An 18944-nucleotide genomic window follows, 5' to 3' on the forward strand; every position below is an offset into this window, starting at 1 on the left:
ATGGACAGAGTCTCGTATTGAGCCCCAAATGCTAATGTGAACCTAGTGTTAGTTTTAACAACACATTTGATTGATTTTGTGTTTATTTTATATGATACGGCATTCAGGAGGCAAATATAGTAAATCCCGGTGTTCTGACATCAGTGTCCGCCATCAGTGAGGCCCCAGCATGACTTTGGACAAACTGGTGAGGCTAAAGTTGAAAAATTATGAGGTCCTGTGATGGACTCCATTGGGAACCTACATGTCAGATCTATAGCATAATATGCTGGGCTATTTTGCCTGTTACAATATCGTGCCCCATGGCAAAAAAACCAACGAGCCCCAGTGTATCATGAGGGCTCAGTGATCACTATTATCCAATTATTCTTATCACAACACTTACCACTGTGTATCTTATGTCATCTCATAGGATTTAGCCAGCCGTCACTAGTGTGCCCCTACAAAGACGACCTGATTTTCATATTCTTGGAAATATTGGGGCCTTACTCTTGGCAATGGTAAAGCAGGGGTCAGCAACCTTCGGCACTCCAGCAGCTGTAAAACTACAACTCCCACCAGGCTCCATTCACTTCCATGGGAATTCCAAGAACAGCAGAGCAAGTGTGCATGCTGGGAGTTGTAGTGTTACAACAGCTGTAGTGCTGAAGGTTGCCTACCCTAGTGGTAAAGTATACGCAGGGATTTAGACTAGAGAGCATAGACAGGTACCTGGGGTGATCTTATGTAAACTCTGAAAGTGCAGTCAAGTTACATAGCTTGGGGTCATAAGCAGCGGAGCACAGACTCGTAACATGTATGAGTCCCAGAGCCAACAAAGTATATGGTTATCTTCAACATCCCCTTTAAAGCCGGTCACATCTAGTTAACCTGTAAAAGCCATGTAAGTGGACTGACTTGATGTGATTTTTAGGGATTACAATACTATGACGCTATGCACTCTGTGACTAGTACAGGGTTAACTATGTCATGAATTACTATTATTTTGTAATTTATCTCTAAATATACTATGAGTCATAAGAGGCTTTAGACATTCAGGCTAATAAAACAAGAAGTAGAGCAGATTACAGATGTCATTTTCCAGGCACAATCTCAAGTGCGAGCAGCGATCTGATGACTGCTACGGACACTGCCCTCTTCTTTCTTCTTACATCTTGGCGTGCATTAAGTCTCTAATGTGTATTACGTTGTGTGACATTACAGTGAAGCATACACACACGGTATGATGCTCCTACTACCATGGCGGTATAACACTAAACAGAAGGTTCACATGGCTGCATTGTTACATTTTGATGCAATTCAGAACCAATAACTAGTGAAGTCCCGACATTAGCTGTTGTTTTCCTTCTCTCTCCTACCCAAGTCGTGAAACCTTGTAACAACTTCAAAACTAGAGGGCACTGTTTCTCCATGCGGAGACCAATAAGTGGGTTAAGGAGTCTTGTAGGTGGTAAAAAGGGTACGCATATTAACACTATCTAGAAGAAGAAAGCTACGTCCTTACCATACCATGTTGGAGGTAGCATTCCTATAAGTCAATGTCAAACCTTTCAATGGGTCTTCTAAGATACAAGATGAATCAGACAAAACTGTCATATGTCTGCCCAGTCCAGCACGTGTTTCCATCACAGTGGAAAGTCTAACATGTAGTTGCACAATCCGCAACAAGACAACACTGTCATGGTACTGCACCCATAACCTCTAATAGAAAAGCAATTTTTTTTGTGGCTGCCTACTTTCTGTAATAGACACCTATACAGGACTGACAAGTACTGGCCACATCACTACTTTTATTAGAATTCACTAAGGAAACATTTTGTGACTGAAGACCCCCTCTAAGCAAATGTAAACCCTTTATTAACCTGGATGTTATACATCTTTACCCTGTTTTCACAAAATGATTGATAGGTCACATCCCCGTCTCACTCCCATCTTCAGATCACATACTGATTTCCTACCGCTGGGCCAAATCTCAATGATACTTCGCTTAAAGGGGATTATCACACAGGATTAAGACAAAAGCTGTGGGAAAAGATAATCGGATCAAGGGGCAGACAAACATTTACTTTCTTTCTAATGTCTTAATAATGTTGGAGCTAAACATTACAAATCTGCTCGGTTCTAAGTTAGAGGCAATTTTACGCTACTGTGTAATAAGGTTGGAGAGTGTGAGGACACAGGATTTACAGAAACATAAAAAAGAAACAAAAAAAACCTCTATTAAAGTATTAGGTTATATCTATAAATGGCCCAGGAGCGAGTGATGAAAGCCTTTACTGCAAATCACAGTCTGAAATGAAGAACACTAGTAAAGCATAATATGAAGAATTATCGGCAGATCAAACAATCCTTTCTACTGGTGGTCTGCCTGGGTTGTCCGTGGCCTGTTCGTCGTGTGTACATGCTCGCAGGTAACCAACACCTCTTAACAGCTAGGTCAGAACAGCCTAGATGGCGGACAAAATGTCTTTGAGTGCAGGAATCCAACATTTTTATCTCAATGCATTAGTTTTTCCTTTTCAATGCATGTTTTATATTCAATGAGAAGAATAGGCCCCTGTAATTGGTGGGTTGGGTGGACTTTACTCTTATGCTTGTTTGACCAACAGCTATCCCTCCAAACTCCCCCATACACATGGATGATCGCTTCCGCTGAGCTTATATGGGTCTTCAATGGGGACAGTAGAGTAAGCAGCTGCCAGACACCTCTGGTGGTGGATTATATCCCAAGAGAATAAAGGCTGGACTGGCCAATACCTTCTTTCCTCCACTATTATCTTTCGGATGATATTTAGTAGACCTCTGTGCACTGCTGAAATTGGCTGGCTGGGCCAACTTTGCATAAAGAAATGCACTGCAGAATGTGCACAATGGTCTGGCTCAGCTACTCAAATGGCTAGCAGTGAACAGAATCAGCATGTATATAGGTAATAGCAATAATTTACTGTGAAACCTACTACTAACACTCCAAGGGTATTTAGTGATGGACTCTCATCACAGAGAACTATTAGTCACGGGCTACAACTATTATAGGCAGAACAAAATCACTGAAGGGAAAATTACTCTAGTATTTAGTTTGCTTGCACTGCAGGAGTAATTAAAACATAACTTTTATTTTGTTACTGTTAAAAATAAAAACTATCGCTTTAAAATTTGAGTCCTTTTTCTATTTTTGTGTATGAAAGGATGAGTACTACAATATGCCTCTGGTCTCTATTCTCACCAGCTGATTAATTAGGCTTAGTAACCACACCTTTCCACAATAAAGACATTGACCCCTTTGTTTCTAGGACAATGTTTACACCTCTATATCTTTCCTTTAAGTATCTCCATTAGAAAGTATATATGGAGTACCAATTTTGAGGGGGCTAAGGGGAGAGGAAGCTCAAGATTATCATGAGCCCCTACAGTCTGGCAGGCTATATTTGCGATCCTCTCCGGTTTTGAGTGGCTAGCCGTACTTGCTATCTGCCAGTAGTAGCCCCTTTTTATTAGATGGAAGTTCTAGCGTCTCCTCTACGCGTTTCCCCTATCTCTATTGCGAGCTGGTTCATCAGGAGGAGTTAGTGAACAAAGACCCTATGGTGCAGGTAAGTATGCGGTGATAACCGCAGTTCTCCCGTCTCTGATGGTGAGACGGGATACTTCGATCTATCTATTATAGGCAGAAGTGTAATTTTACTAGTCTATACACTGTTAGTAAACAGCCTATGAGGTCCATTGGGGAGTCTTGGCTGTGGTACCATAGGTCCAAAGTCATGATACATGGGGAAGTCCCAGATTATAAAATGTAAATTTCAACCTGCCTAACACCCACTGTTATTCCTCCTGGAAATGTATGAATAAAATGATAGCTTGGAGTTACCACTGACTAAGTAGTGTCAGCAAGGCCGGGCATCACTCTGTACCCAATCCTTGTACCCACAGAATTGTAACAGCAAGGAAATTAGAAGACAAAGAGACAGACAAAAAGTATATCTATGTGTGACCCCATAATATGTCAGCTTTTATGGAAGATGGACCAGTGCCATGCATTACCTGTGACATCTCTTTTCTATGACGAGGGATGTGAACTGTTGGCATTAGGTCTGTAATATGTTGGCCCAATAACTCCTCTGGATCCATATACCCATATAACTGCGCACAAGATGGATCACAGGACACAATCCTACCCTGAAAGACACAGAAGGGGATATTATTAATGAAATACTAATAATCTAATATATAAATGCATATGTATACTACATCCTAAATCAGGCAAATAATAAGCAAATATTATTCCTATGATTTCTACTGATCAGAAAATAATAAGAAGTCATTTAGACAGTAAAGCACCCTCATACTTGTATCTACACAAACATAAGTTTACATCTGCGTCAGGAAAGCAGCACAGCCCTTCTAGTACAAATACAAGGCTTTACCCTAATGTAGAAAAATTCTCTAAATACCCTCTGAATTTTTAAAGTCAGTTTTGCTGGAATCTTCATGAGAGTAGTTTGTGCCCAATTTATGAAATGTTGCAGAGAATCTGATACATTTGTCGCATCTGTAGGTCTGTGTCCGACAGGTAGTGTCCGCTCCTAGTGTCCGTTCAAAATCTCTCACGGACATTAGGAGCGGACACTAGCTGTGTCCGTGACACCTGTTATTTATTTAAATGGCGATCGGGTGCGTTCTTTTGCACTCCATGCCCTTCCTTCACTGTCCGCATGTAAAGATGTCCGACTTTTCAAGCGGACAGAAAAACCTGACATGTAGGGTTTTTCTGTCCGCTTGAAAAGTCGGGCATCTTTACATGCGGACAGTGAAGGAAGGGCATGGAGTGCAAAAGAACGCACCCGATACCATTTAAATAAATGACAGGTGTCACGGACACAGCTAGTGTCCGCTCCTAATGTCCGTGAGAGATTTTGAACGGACACTAGGAGCGGACACTACCTGTCGGACACAGACGGCAGTGTGAACGCCCCCTTACACTTTTGTGCTGAGATGTTACAAGCCTTTCTATGCCATTCTCTTACTAGAGTGAGAGTATGACAATTTTTGCAACATTTCAAAAAAGTCACATTTCATAAATCTGGAGTACAAGCAGCTAGACACGCACCAGAATCCTGGATTATAGAGCTTGATAAATTTCCCCACAGTGCCTCCATTTTCCACCACCACATAGTGTTCCATCAGAAGCCAAAATACACAGGTATTCTCCCTTAAAGGCACTGCTTCTAAGGCCCAATCTAGCATATAGCATTTCATGGAGAATGATGCTGCACCACACAGGACTGAACCCTAAAGAACAGTACAATGTAGCAGGCCATAAGGAGATTTGTTTAAGTAATTCAGACAGACTCACATCCTGCTGAAAAGACAGAACTGTGGTGATAATTTGTACGGTATCCAGAAACAGCAGGCACTGGTTTTTAACTCTGCGAATCCAGAGGCACAACACAATCATCTCTCCACCATTTCGCACTGCTTCAACCTAAGAGGAAAACAAAAAGAGAAAGGAAAGTTATTTAGCCCTTTGGTTCTAAATGTGAGGCTTGGTTCACATCTGCATTTGGGTTTCCGCTTGGGGACCCCCCCCAAATGGAAACCTAACCTGCATAAAAAAGTGGTCACCTTAGTAAACCCACAGACCCCAGAGATTATAATGGGGTCCGCATGGTTTCTGTTTGATTTCTGCCCGAAAAGGGCGAAAAATGCGGAGAGAAAAGCACTGCTTGCATCCATTCATGCGGAAAGGGGAACAGAATTAATGTATGGAGTACAAGCACTGATGTGAACCAAGCCTAAACCAGTTGTTAAAAGGTGTCCACTCTGAACACTTAATTTTCTAACACTTGATTTTCTGGAATCAGAATATTGATGACCTAATAGTAGGATAGGATCCATGAATTTCCTGAAACTCCTTTAAGTAACACTCACCACTTCTCCAGGTACCCTGGAAATCCCATCAGCCTCTATCACCTCTTCTTCCAGAGTCTCTGAAATTCTGTGGCTGGAAGCAGGGATCAACACGGAGAGACTCATGCCGATCAACTCCAGACTATTGTACCCAAACATTCTGCACGCTTTATCATTGGCCATTAAAATCTGAGGAAAAAATAGCCATAAAGAAACAAAAACAGATAATCAGATTAAAAATACAAGACACTAAATATGTGACTTTGTTGAATCCTTTACTTATTAATGACTTGTGGTCTAAATAAGAGAATATCAACAAAAGGGGATCGGATAAAAGTGTCCCCATAAAAGGAAACCACTCCTCCAATTATGAATTGCATTTTTTTTCAAGAAATACAGATATAGATGATGACTGTGGAGGAAGTCACTGCACAAGAATGAAGTTAGCTGTAGACTTTTTTTGGACCAGAATCCTCCCAGAAAACCCATAACCACAGTAAAGCATTAAGCATGTAGATGAGATTTAAGAAACCTTATATCCTTTTAAAAGTGGTTATACCATGAAAATGAATTTATAATATTTATTGCTGAGCGGTGGTGGTTCAATCACGGAGATCCACACTGATCCTGAAGACTGGAGTGTTTTACCCATTGCGGACTTAGCTGTGGTTGCACAATGCGTGTCCCTGCTCCAGTCACTTCAGTGCACCAAAGATAGGCACTGAAGCATAAGCACTACAGCATATGGCGGATTTACTCTGATGCGGAGGAGAAGTGTGTGATTTCTCCTTTCTTGTAGTCTTCTGTGTGTGCTCGCCCTCCTGAATATACAGACACAAAGCCTGTGTCATTCAGTTCCTTCCCTCCTGCTCTCCTCCCTGGATACAGTATGTGTGATTTGCTCTCCCTGAAGACTTTGATGCTTTACTCCTGATCCACATTCTCTTTAAGTCTAAGCGTTGTTTTACATGGCCAGGTTCAGACTTAACAACATTAGGGTTGAGCGATCATGTTCGGAAAAGATCGGATTCCGATTGGCGATCGAGAAAATTTCACGATCAGAATTCCGAACACGATCTTTTTAGGTGGGATCGAAATCGGTGATTATTTCCCACAATGCTTTGCTAATGGCCAAGCATTGTGGGAAAAGCTAACAATGTTAGCCTTCTCACTGAGTATACGCTCCACTCATTCTGAGCGGAGTGTATACTCAGTGTGAAGGCTCCACTGTGGTTCCATAGGAATGAATGGAAGCAGCCGGCACACAGCCTTAACCCCCTGCACGCCAGCTCCGTCCATTCATTCTAATGGGAGACTAGCGATCATCTCTAGTAGCTACTTACCTGCAGATGTGGCTGGTCCGGTGCCCGGTGTTCTCGTTCTTTGCCTCACTGCCCCCACCTCCCAGGTTAGTATTAAAGAGCTAGGAAGAAGGCAGGGCTTGTGGCTTAGGAGAGTGTGGGCGGGTACTGGGAGGGGAAACGTCATGTCTCCCTGCCCTGTACTCGCCCACAGTCTCCTAACCTGGGAGGCGGGGGCAGCGAGGCGAAGAAGAACGAGAACACCAGGCACCGGACCAGCCATCTGCAGGTAAGTTGACACCAGGGGGGGCTAAGTAGCCAGAGGATTAAAAAAAAAAAATCCTCTGGCTACTTAGTGATTAAAAAAAATCACTACACAGCGTGGATTCTAACAATTAAAGCGTTCAATTGTTAAATTCCATGCTGTATAGTGAATAGAATTGTTTTTAAAATCCGATCTCCGATTAGCAAAAAAATCCCATTGACTTGCATTGGGATTGGAATTGGGATTGAGATCGGGTTCGAATGAAAAATGATCAGAAATCGGATTTCAAAATCACTCCTGAAAAGTCAAGATCGGCTCAACCCTAAACAACACTTGTTGAACTGAGCTCAACTTATTACTTCAGTTCAGCTGTGTTCAGGCTAGCAAATCAAGCTGATACAAGGACATTTTTTTCTGTGTGAACTTAGCTCTGTAAAACATCTGTCAGGCTAGGTTCACACTAGTGTTAGAACTATGTTTGAGGTTTCTGTTCCTAAACGCACTTAAAAATGTGGAGAAAAAAGTCCTGCAAGTAGGACTTTTCTCTCCACATTTTTCAAGCGGAAAGTCGGTGAATCCCATTATAGTCCGTAGAGTCTGCGGGTTTCCACGGGTAAACAATTTTTAAGCAGACTAGGTTTCCATTCTCTGGGTCCCCAAGCAGACCTGAAGAATGGAACCCCAAACACTAGTGTGCACTTAGCGTAAGAGAATGGAAGAGGATATCAGAGAGAACCATCACAGCCAGAAGCAGTGTGCTATTGGATTAATGTCATAAGTAGGAGCAGCTATGTGAAGGAGTTACACAGACCATACAACACAAAAATTGTTGGAAATAAATAATGAATATTTTTAGCTTAATTTTCAATTTAAGAAGCAGATGAGCAATAAAAGAAAAAAAAAATACTGAGCAAATGTGCCCATAGCCGTAAAAAAGCATTAGGCCAGTGGGGCATTTCAGGATAAATAAATCATGTAGTGTTACAAGTTTTTGATTCCCAGGAAAGAAGTTTAGCACCTAGCATCAGGACATAAGCCTATTTTTACTCTTTTTCTGGATTCCCACACTGACATACATAATCCATGTCAAAGGCCTTTACTAATCCTTGTCAAATCAGCAAACAGAGCTAATAAGAAACTCAACTGGGAGTCATAGCTTTTACTTGTAACTGTAGAAAAATCAGCCATGTATGTAAGTTTATACAACATACAGACATATATAACGTGTAACACTACCAGGCAGCATAACTAGATATACATCATGTATGCACTCTATCTTATATTACCTGTGTGGTCTTGGTGTTCACAGTCAGTACAGCTCTGCTTGAGCCCCGTACACATGATGGCAGAGAGTGGATGGTGTCGTCTGGGGTAGGTAACCCACTAGGTGAGCGCAGATTGTTGCTAGCAGCTGAAGAGAGGCTGTAAGAGCTCCAGTCCTCCCCTGAGAAAAATATACGGTTACAAAACAGCAGTTCAACCTACTATCCTGCAGTGCGAATCCAGAAGATAAAGCAAGCACTGTGAGCTAGAAGTCAATCATTCCTTGTCAATTGCAAAAACGGCAACCAGAATAAATTCCTGGATCAATCACCTATCAGTATAGCTATGAATGCAGCACTGGGAAGAGATAGAAAACCTACTAGAAGCAACAGCAGCATTTCTGTGCATTTCTCTCTGCAGCTGTCCTCTTACTGACTCCTGTCTCCTCTCCATAGACTTTTAGCAGCAGCTATAATCTGATTTCTCAGTAAAGTTATTAAACCATCACCATCTCTGCCACTTTGAAGATAGATTTTTACCAGTGACTTTAGAGTTATTGATCAGTGCAGGAGGAGAGGAGTGTGAAGAGGAGAAGGAGGCATTTATCTGTAACAAGGTGTATTACAAAAATTCTATGCATGTACTATAACATTACCAGTCAGGCTGGCTGTATTCCAGTGGCTCCTGGCTCTCCCACCATGTCTTCTTCTTCGTGGACTAGGGAGCTGAGGAAAGGACTTGCTCAGCAGTGAAACACTATGCAGAGGAGAATTCGGAGACTGCGGTGCCACTGACGCCGCCATTATTACAATAATGTGGTCCCTAGAGAGAAAAAAATTAAGTGTTACAAGTGAAAATAACCATTTCGTTTAATTCATTTATTTATTATTGAAATCCTATAAAAGTGGTTGTCCTACTCAAGATACGTGTTACCTATCCACAGATCCCAAATCAGCCGTGTGCACAGACTCTTCTTACAAAATACTGAGTGAATTGTAAGTTCTAACCTCTGGGATAGGAGAGTTCTAGATATCCTGATACTCTGCATCCAAACTGCTCAGGACTGATCTCCTTGAGGAGTACAAGCCTTCCTGCACTGTATATAAGTAATAGAACAATGGCAGCCGTCCACACAGAGAACTGATCAGACTGTCTAATGACAGAAGGTAGAGCATTAGTACCGTGTCGTGTGTCTTCCCACATAGCCAATGTGAGGAGCCAAGCATGATGCAGACTGGAAGAAAGCAGCACCGTCACGTGTGAGCACAGCTGTCACCGCGCTATGTGTCAGCCTGTTGTTGTCAGTACTTACCAATATGTATTAATGCACTTACAATGCGTACAGGATGGCAATCTGCCTCATGACAAGAATACCAAGAGATGTCTGACCTATGTTGTATTTCTAGCCATCTGGAATTCCGTCATATAAATAAGATGAGGATAAATACAAACTTTTTGCATTGCACAAAAATTCCTATTTTGTATGTGAACTGTAGGACATGGTGGAAAGAAACTTCCTCCGAACTTGAGCTTAAATTTTACCATAAGTACAAATAGGAGCCAATGTAAAGCCTTGTGTGATGCTACACTCTATATAACAGTCTATCCTGATCCTCCAACAACATGCACACTCGGCAATGCCAAGAATGCATGTGTAGTGAATAAGAGGGTAAAACCTCTGTTATCTTCACTGAGAACAAAAATGTGGAAAGAGTCAGGAGCTCCCTATTTATATTAGTTATGGTAGTCGGTCAGGCCCACGTAAAGGGGTTTCTGGACCCAAACAGATTTTTTATACTGATGACCTAGCCACAGGATACGTGATTTGTTGGAGTCCAATCATCCAGACCCCGCACAGATCAGCTGTTGAAGGAGTCTCCGGGTGCCAGAAGCTGTTGGTAAACAGGGAACCCCATCCACTGTATATTGGTGGTTCCAGGGAATTGAAGCGCCACTCTTATAACTTCAATAGGAGCAGTGCTGCACATGTTCTACATCCACTAGCAGCTTCTGGCACCAGCTGATCTGCGTAGGGTCTGGTGTCTAATCCACACTTAACACATACTGCTGACCCATCTTGTAGATAAACTTGGAACATTTATCAATGCAATGACCAAAACTCCAATATACGGTAATGACAACCATTCTAAAAAAAAAAAAAAAAAGGAAAAGGTGTAATAGCATTTTCCTCTGATAGAATATATTACACCTGAAGTATTCATTTACATAGAAATAAATACACATGCTCTTTATAATCTGACACCTTTATACCTAAAACACAAGTATATAGGAATTGTAAGGGGACGTGCACTTACCATTGTTACCTTCCGTCATAGGATGACAGCAACGGACATTAAACTGTCACAGAGAACAATCACTGACTGAGTCTGTGTCCATTCCCATTGACACTAATGCAAACAACATGACAACATGAGGAAGCTAGCTTCCATCATGTCTGTTTACTTTGTAATGGCGGATAAAGTCCTGTATGCACGACTTTATCTTCTGCTACAAAGTTAAGCAAACAAATAAGCTTATGTTATGTTGTTTACATTTGTTTCAATGGAAACGGGACAAAGAAACAGTCTGTGATCATTCTCTGTGACAGTTTAATAACCGTTGCAGTCATCCTATGATGGAAGACAGCACCGGACATTAACAACAGTAGTGTGAACGCCCCCTAACACAGGCCACTTCAATATCACACATCTGTGTGACTATTTTGTATATTATGCAACACTAGAATACAAGCAAATGAAATAGTATCCCAAAATTAAAAAAAACGAAAAAAAAAAACAGTGAGCGACAATGCACGCAAAAACACAAAAATCTCAACAGACAAAATGTCATAATAAAATGCATATTTATTGAGTTAAAAGACAATGACACAAACAACAAAATATAAAAGGCGGAAACACAGAAAAATGACCACAATAAAGTGCATCATGAAAAGGAACAGTACAAATAGCCAAAAAATTGTAAGGCCGCTCTATTCACTCTGCAGGCACAAAATAAATCAATACACAGGGAATCTGAGCGTTATCAATCCCTCAGTGCCAGATAACGGGTGTAGAAGGAATGATAAATGTCCCCCAATATCCTCCATCTTAATCAGTCATTATATTATTTCTCAGTCCATTGTTCTGATCCTATGACGGATCAGAACAACAGAATTAAAGAGCACCTTTCATATCCTTCTGCACATGCAGTTTTATATACCGCTAGAAAGCGGACAGTGCGCTGAATTCAGTACACGGTCAGCTTTCCGGTTATGTTCCCATAGGGCTTGAGATATCATTGCCATTACTTTCGGCACTGATCTCTACCCAATGGCTGAAGGATGTTCCTGTCTGTCTAGCTGAACTGTGAGGAACGCCCTTCCTGACAGTAATCGTCCATAGTCTTGTACTGTCAGAGGGGGTGTTCCAGTGATGCCCTTCTCACAGTGGGCAGAGATCAGTGCTAAAACTAATAAGTTCAGCACACTGTCAGCTTTTGTAGCAGTATATAAAACCGCCTGTGCAGGACATGAAAGCTCCTCTTTAATAGAAGTAGATGTGAACTTGGCCTTATCTAGTATTCTATTACACAGCAGAAATTCCGCATACAGTTTCGAAGCTAATATGCAATGTGTGTATCCATCCTAAGGCTATGTTCAAAAGGCATAAAATTAAGAAATAGGGTATGTCACCTGTAAAAACTTGCCATGGATTTGGGGACAGATACCACCCCTGAATCTGCTTTCCATTATTTTTAGAGATTGTAGCAAAACACTGGGGAAAAAAATCAGCGTCCTGCTCGATCTTGCAGCGGATTCTGCGGCTTTAGACTCCATTGCTGATCAGACACATTCATCTATGGCAAATCAGCAATGGATAGCCACATGGAAATACTGACGCATTGCATCGGCATCCGGTCGTGGCTAAACCATGGCTGAATACGGCGATGGAAAATAATGAGGAATTCCTTTTAGTTTCCTCTGTGTAAATGTACCTATAGGCTCCATCCACATAGGGACTTGCTCATTGCAGTGTTACATGTGCATATTATCATATACATTACAGATGTACATACACAGGCAGGGCTATGACTTTCTGTAGCGCTACTATGTGACAGCTGCAGCACATAGTGATTGCATTGAGTTTTCTATAATCTCTCACAATCTCTAGCAGCAGTGTAGCCATGACCCAGACCTCTTCTATTACAGTATATGATGCTGCGCCCCCACCAGGGTTTGTTCTATTACAGTATATGATGCTGCGCCCCCACCAGGGTTTGTCCTATTACAGTATAAGATGCTGCGCCCCCACCAGGGTTTGTCCTATTACAGTATAAGATGCTGCGCCCCCACCAGGGTTTGTTCTATTACACAGTATATGATGCTGCGCCCCCACCAGGGTTTGATCTATTACAGTATAAGATGCTGCGCCCCCACCAGGGTTTGTTCTATTACAGTATATGATGCTGCGCCCCCACCAGGGTCTGTTCTATTACAGTATATGATGCTGCGCCCCCACCAGGGTTTGTTCTATTACAGTATATGATGCTGCGCCCCCACCAGGGTCTGTTCTATTACAGTATATGATGCTGCGCCCCCACCAGGGTTTGTTCTATTACAGTATATGATGCTGCGCCCTCACCAGGGTTTCTTCTATTACAGTATAAGATGCTGCGCCCCCACCAGGGTCTGTTCTATTACAGTATATGATGCTGCGCCCCCACCAGGGTTTGTTCTATTACAGTATATGATGCTGCGCCCTCACCAGGGTTTGTTTGCAAGAAAATATGTTTATTAAGAAGAAATAATACTAAAAAATATATAATTATAGACTAAACCCTCCCCCTCCTAATGTTAGGTAACTACTACTCCCAGTATGACAGTACAGCCGCATGCTGGGAGTTGTAGTCCCGCTACAAGTTATTGACGGCCGCTATACAATGGAGCGCAGCTACACTACAGTATCACATACAAAGAAGCAGGCGGCCAGAGCCCCGCACATCAGGCCGGCACATGGGTCAGTGAGTCCGGAGGAGCACGTCCCGCTGACCACCCATTACACAGCACGCAGGTACCCCCGGCCTCCACCACACAGCAGATTACTCACACGATCACACCTCTTATGTCATCCTTCCCATGGACAGCTTACAGTGCAGCGGAAAAGGCGGGACTAACAGGTTTGAACGCGTCATCCAATCACAACGCGCTGTCCTATGACGGCTAGAAGGACTGACCAATCAGCAGGCATAGAATGTTGCCAGGCGGAGGGGACACGCCTTCAGCCCTCCAGAAAAGAGCGGGCCCGCGGTTGCTAGGGACGCGCACTGTAGATTTGTTTACATCGCCGGTCACTGTCTGAGGAGGAGGGGTCTAATAAAGCGGGCGGGGGGGGGGAAGGGTCTGGGGGTTGTCTATGGGGTCGCTCATGTAGTGTGGAGGTTGTACAGGCGACATGCTAGTCTTATGACAGGCTTCTGACTGCAGGTCAAGAGCCATTTATCATGGAATGTAAGCAGTGCCTCTGACTTCTGAGTAGTCCTTCTATCCCCACACACTAGAAGCAGTATGGGAACCCAATAAGCATATAAGGTCTCATAGACACAGCACTATAGGCATGTCCTGCAGTCTAAGGCCGAGGCACATGTACAAATTTGAGGCATAAACTGCCTCCCATTCAGCCTGAAATTTGCCTCCCATTCATTCCAATGTGAAGCAGTCCCTGATTTCTGCTGGTTGAGAACTCCCATTGAAATGAAAGGGAGGCAGTGAATACAGCTTTAACATTGGCGTGCAATTTAGCTCTGCCCAGTAAAGGCAAAATACAGAGACAGTCTTCTCCAAGTTCAGCATCAAAATCTGCTTCAAATTCAGTATCAAAATCACAGAATTTGACAAGCAGAAAAAAATCTGTATCAAGTTCCTGAAGAAAAAATTTTCTGCTTCACAAATTCACTGTCAAATTCCTACATGTGAACATTCCCTTAGACCCCAAAAGCAAGGCCAAATGAGCAGACAAAAACTGTTCTTATGGGGGGGGGGGGGGGCGGATGGTCCGTTCTAATCTATTATTATAAAGCTGGCCCTATGACATTGGAACAGAACTCCTCATTTAAGTCAATGGAGGATGGAACCCATTTGGATGACGCTCAGATGTCATCTGAGTGCATTCCACAATTAAAGGGGTATTCCCACGTCGCATACTCACCAGTCTTCCTTGCTCTAAAATCTTCTGTCTTCCGGCTTTGTTGCGTCATTGGTGGGCGGGGTCACATATGCAAAGCCAAGCGGCGAGATGCCGCTGGCCCTGCGTGCGCGCTCATAGACCAGTCTAGCCTTCACAATGCGAATACAGACCTGACATCCGCCTCTCTCTATTACAGGGTCTGTATTCACATTGTGAAGGCTAGACTGGTCTATGAGTGCGTACGCAGGGCCAGGGCGTCTACACTCCCCGGCATCCGCTGTAATAGAGACGCCCCCCCGGAATAGCAGCATCGCCTCTGCCACTGCTGGCTTCATGCAGGGCAGAAGCATAGTGATGTTGCTGGCATCTGTGCTGGCGTCTAACCGTCCCCGACATCCGCCTCTCTATTACAGCGGATGCCGGGTTTGTATTGGCGGCCCCTTCCCCCCAAAGTATAAACTACCCCCCCCCCCCCCCAGGCTCGCTCCCATGCACATAGCCCCTCCTCCCTCAGAACAGCAGATACATCACTTGACTTATGACCAGATAAGTCAAGGGATGTGTCCCAAAAAAAATGAATAAAGTGATATAGTGGACAAACAAAGCAGTTTTGCTGAAGCAATGTATTTAGGAAAAGTCTTACATTCACATTATCAAGCAGTATAGATAGGATCATTGTGATGGGACAACCCCTTTAATTTAGTCCCCCCTCGGTATAAACACTCAGTTGTGTGCATGTAGCCTAAGACATTTACATAGAATATAGAAAAAATCATGTTAACATCCTTTTGTATGCATAAGTGGGGCTTCTGTTCTCATGGATACAGTGAAAGCACACGGACCCCATAGACTATAATGGGGTCCGTGTGCTTGCCACCAGATCTCCACAGGGATCAGTAGTTCACAATCTACCTTCCTGTCCCCATGATATGTGCAGACAGCGCACGGTAAGTACACGGACCCCATTATAGTCTATGGAGTCCGTGTGTTTTTACTGCACAGTGCTTGCAATTACGTTTGGTATTCCATTCGGGGGGGGGGGGGGGGTCCTTATGCGGACTGCCCTGGATGGAATACCAATGCAGATGGGAACTAAGCAATCGACTCAAGTCTTTTGACAGATCCGTGAAAATGGACAACAATAGGAAATGTTTTATTTTGTGATTGTTACAAAAATGGCTGTGACTCAGCTTTTCACTGTCATGTGCATGAGACCTAAAGCCTTACTTACATGAGTGTATGTTATGTCTGTGTGTACAATGGACAGCACAAGAACAGCAGATACACCTGTAGTAGTGCATAGTGCAATTCATGATGGAAATATGAAGTATTTGCAGAGTCTTGCTGGGCAGTCTGTTCTATGGCTGTATAAGCCTTCCTATACAGTGTCCTATCAGTTATTTCTTCTGCCAATAATCACATTATGGCTGAAACACATTTTGCATTTATCTCTGAGGCTTTGGGTGTGTACAACAAGGAGCAGTCTGTTCCCCTTATCCATTAATGACACTGTTCTGCCAGGAGTAACTATAGCGAACAAATAGTTGAACAAAGCCCTAGGGATCAGTGGACTGTAAACACAGGGCAAATACATGCAGCAAGCAGCTAAAACACTAGAAAAACACATAAATCTATGGAAGTACATAGAAGACTTTGCATACATTGTAAACTGTGAGATTTGCAGTATCCTCCGTCTTTTGCACAGCAACAGTTTGCAGACATGTCTGTACAGGCTGTGAGAAGAGTCAACCCATCCCCCTCACTATTCACTTCTTGAAATCTATCTGTTCTCTGAAAGTTGGGAGATATGCTGTTAGCAACAGTCCAACTTACAAATGCCAGTATGGCAAAATCTACACAGCTTACACAATTCTGCAACAAATAACTCTACATACACACAACCATGTATTATCTGAGTTTTTAATGGATAGCACACTGACCAGAGGCGTAGCTAGCAGAGATGCAGAAGGGCCACAAACACCAGCAATTTCAATTGTCATGGCACCTGCAAGACGCCAATACAATGGAAATACTTGTTAGAGGAGGAAGCCGCTGGCATCCTGCTCTTCCTTTCCTAACTTGTAGGCTTCCGTTACCACATCACATCTATGGGTGGGATGATGTCATCAAAATTAACTGCATTTCTTGCACAGGAAAGGTGGAAGCTAGAATATAATCCTAGATTATACCCCTACTAGGGGTCATGGACTGGCTGTAAATTCCTGGATATTCCTTAAAAATATTGGACTTTTTCTACTAAAATTTGATGTATCTGTTATTATTATTTTGTAGTTATACAGATTGTAGATATTACCATTGTACAGTAATTGCTGTTAATGTGTTCATATTACTATTCTGGGTTATAAACATACACCACTTATAGATTATACTTCATTAGGGTTTTCCATTGTATTCACAAAAACATTGGCTGTCCATGATTTTTGGGTGTTATCCTGAAAAAAACAATTTTACTATTGTCACACAACAGTTAAAGGGGCTATCCAAGTTATCCTCTGCAATACATCCACAGCGGTGCTAAATCCTCACTGTTCTCTTGTGTACCCTTTGCCTGGCTTTATTTTAGTTGCTGCTCCTTGTATCACTGTTATTTACAAACAGCGAATCTGTGGACAAACTACATTTCCCATGATTCATCTTCCTACTGTCATTTTCTGTGTACCCCTCCCTTCTCCACTCTCCTTTTGAATGAAATCACACGGCACACACACTGAGTGGCTTCATGCAGCAAGAAGGTCAACTGCTTCTGTCACATTTTGTTCGCTGGCTGAACTGCTGACAGGAAAGGGTAGTGAACTTGAACAAGAAACGTAACACCTGAAAATAAACATATATTCAGATAAACGGGATATATATTTGCAAGTGTTTTGAATTGATGCATCTTGTTATTTGGCCCATATCTTTAAAAACTGGACAGCCCCTTTAAAGGGGTTTGGGCAAAGGCAGTTCTATATACTGCTGGAAAGCCGACAGTTCTTGACAGACTGTCAGGAACGCCCTTCTGACTGTAAAGAGCTACGGTACCGGGACCGATAGCTCTTTACCCGGGGCACAGATCGGGAAAGCTGACAGTGCGCTGAATTCAGAGCACTGTTGGCTTTCCAGCAGTATATAGAACTATTGCAAAAGAAAAAATTATTTCAGCACTCGAAAAATGTAATAATTTAAAGGGGTATTCCCACGTCGCATACTCACCAGTCTTCGTTGCTGTAAAATCTTCTGTCTTCCTGCTTTGTTGCATCATTGGTGGGTTGGTTACATATGCAAAGCCAGCGGCGAGATGCCGCTGGCCCTTCGTGCACGCTCATAGATGGTGAGACCAGTCTAGCCTTCACAATGCGAATACAGACCCGGCATCCGCTGTAATAGAGAGGCGGATGCTGGGGAGGGTTAGACACCGGCACAGGTGCCTGCAACATCACTATGCTCCTGCCCTGCATGAGGCCAGCAGCGGCAGGAGCGATGCTGTTATTCCACTCCTACGCCCCCCCCCCCCCCCCGGGAATAGCAGCATCGCTCCAGCCGCTGCTGGCTTCATGCAGGGCAGGAGCATAGCGATGTTGCTGGCATCTGTGCCGGCGTCTAACCCTCCCCGGCATCTGCCTCTCTATTACAGCGGATGTCGGGTCTGTATTGGCGGCCCCTTCCCCCCAAAGGGTAAACTACCCCCCCCTCCAGGCTCTCTCCCGTGCACTTAGCCCCTCCTCCCTCCCCCCTCAGAGCAGCAGATACATCACTTGACTTATGACCAGATAAGTCAAGGGATGTGTAAAAAAAAAAAAAAAAAGAATAAAGTAAGATAGTGGACAAACAAAGGAGTTTTGCTGAAGCAATGTATTTAGGAAAGGTCTTACATTCACATTAACAAGCAGTATAGATAGGATCCTTGTGATGGGACAACCTCTTTAATAAAACATAACTTTTAATGGAAAAATATACAAAAAATACAAAAAAACACAAGAGCCAAAAAAGTAATAGTAAGACGCACTACAGCCCATGCAATTGTGTTGG

General features: G+C 43.0%; 1 protein-coding gene across 1 annotated transcript in view; it reads right to left on the reverse strand.

The window, feature by feature from the left end:
- Positions 1–13873, reverse strand: part of PASK (PAS domain containing serine/threonine kinase) — a 35743-nt gene extending 21870 nt beyond the window's left edge. Inside the window, exons 1-6 of the mRNA XM_075268951.1 lie at positions 13839–13873; positions 9389–9555; positions 8757–8914; positions 5926–6093; positions 5351–5479; positions 4039–4173 (exon numbers count right to left, since the gene is read on the reverse strand). Of these exons, the coding sequence (XP_075125052.1) occupies positions 4039–4173; positions 5351–5479; positions 5926–6093; positions 8757–8914; positions 9389–9536 (738 nt within the window). The 5' untranslated portion in view covers positions 9537–9555; positions 13839–13873. The remainder of the gene's footprint in view (positions 1–4038; positions 4174–5350; positions 5480–5925; positions 6094–8756; positions 8915–9388; positions 9556–13838) is intronic.
- Between the last annotated feature and the right edge of the window lie 5071 nt (positions 13874–18944).

The sequence above is a fragment of the Leptodactylus fuscus genome, chromosome 3 (genome assembly GCF_031893055.1).
Source record: "Leptodactylus fuscus isolate aLepFus1 chromosome 3, aLepFus1.hap2, whole genome shotgun sequence".
Taxonomy (NCBI): domain Eukaryota; kingdom Metazoa; phylum Chordata; class Amphibia; order Anura; family Leptodactylidae; genus Leptodactylus; species Leptodactylus fuscus.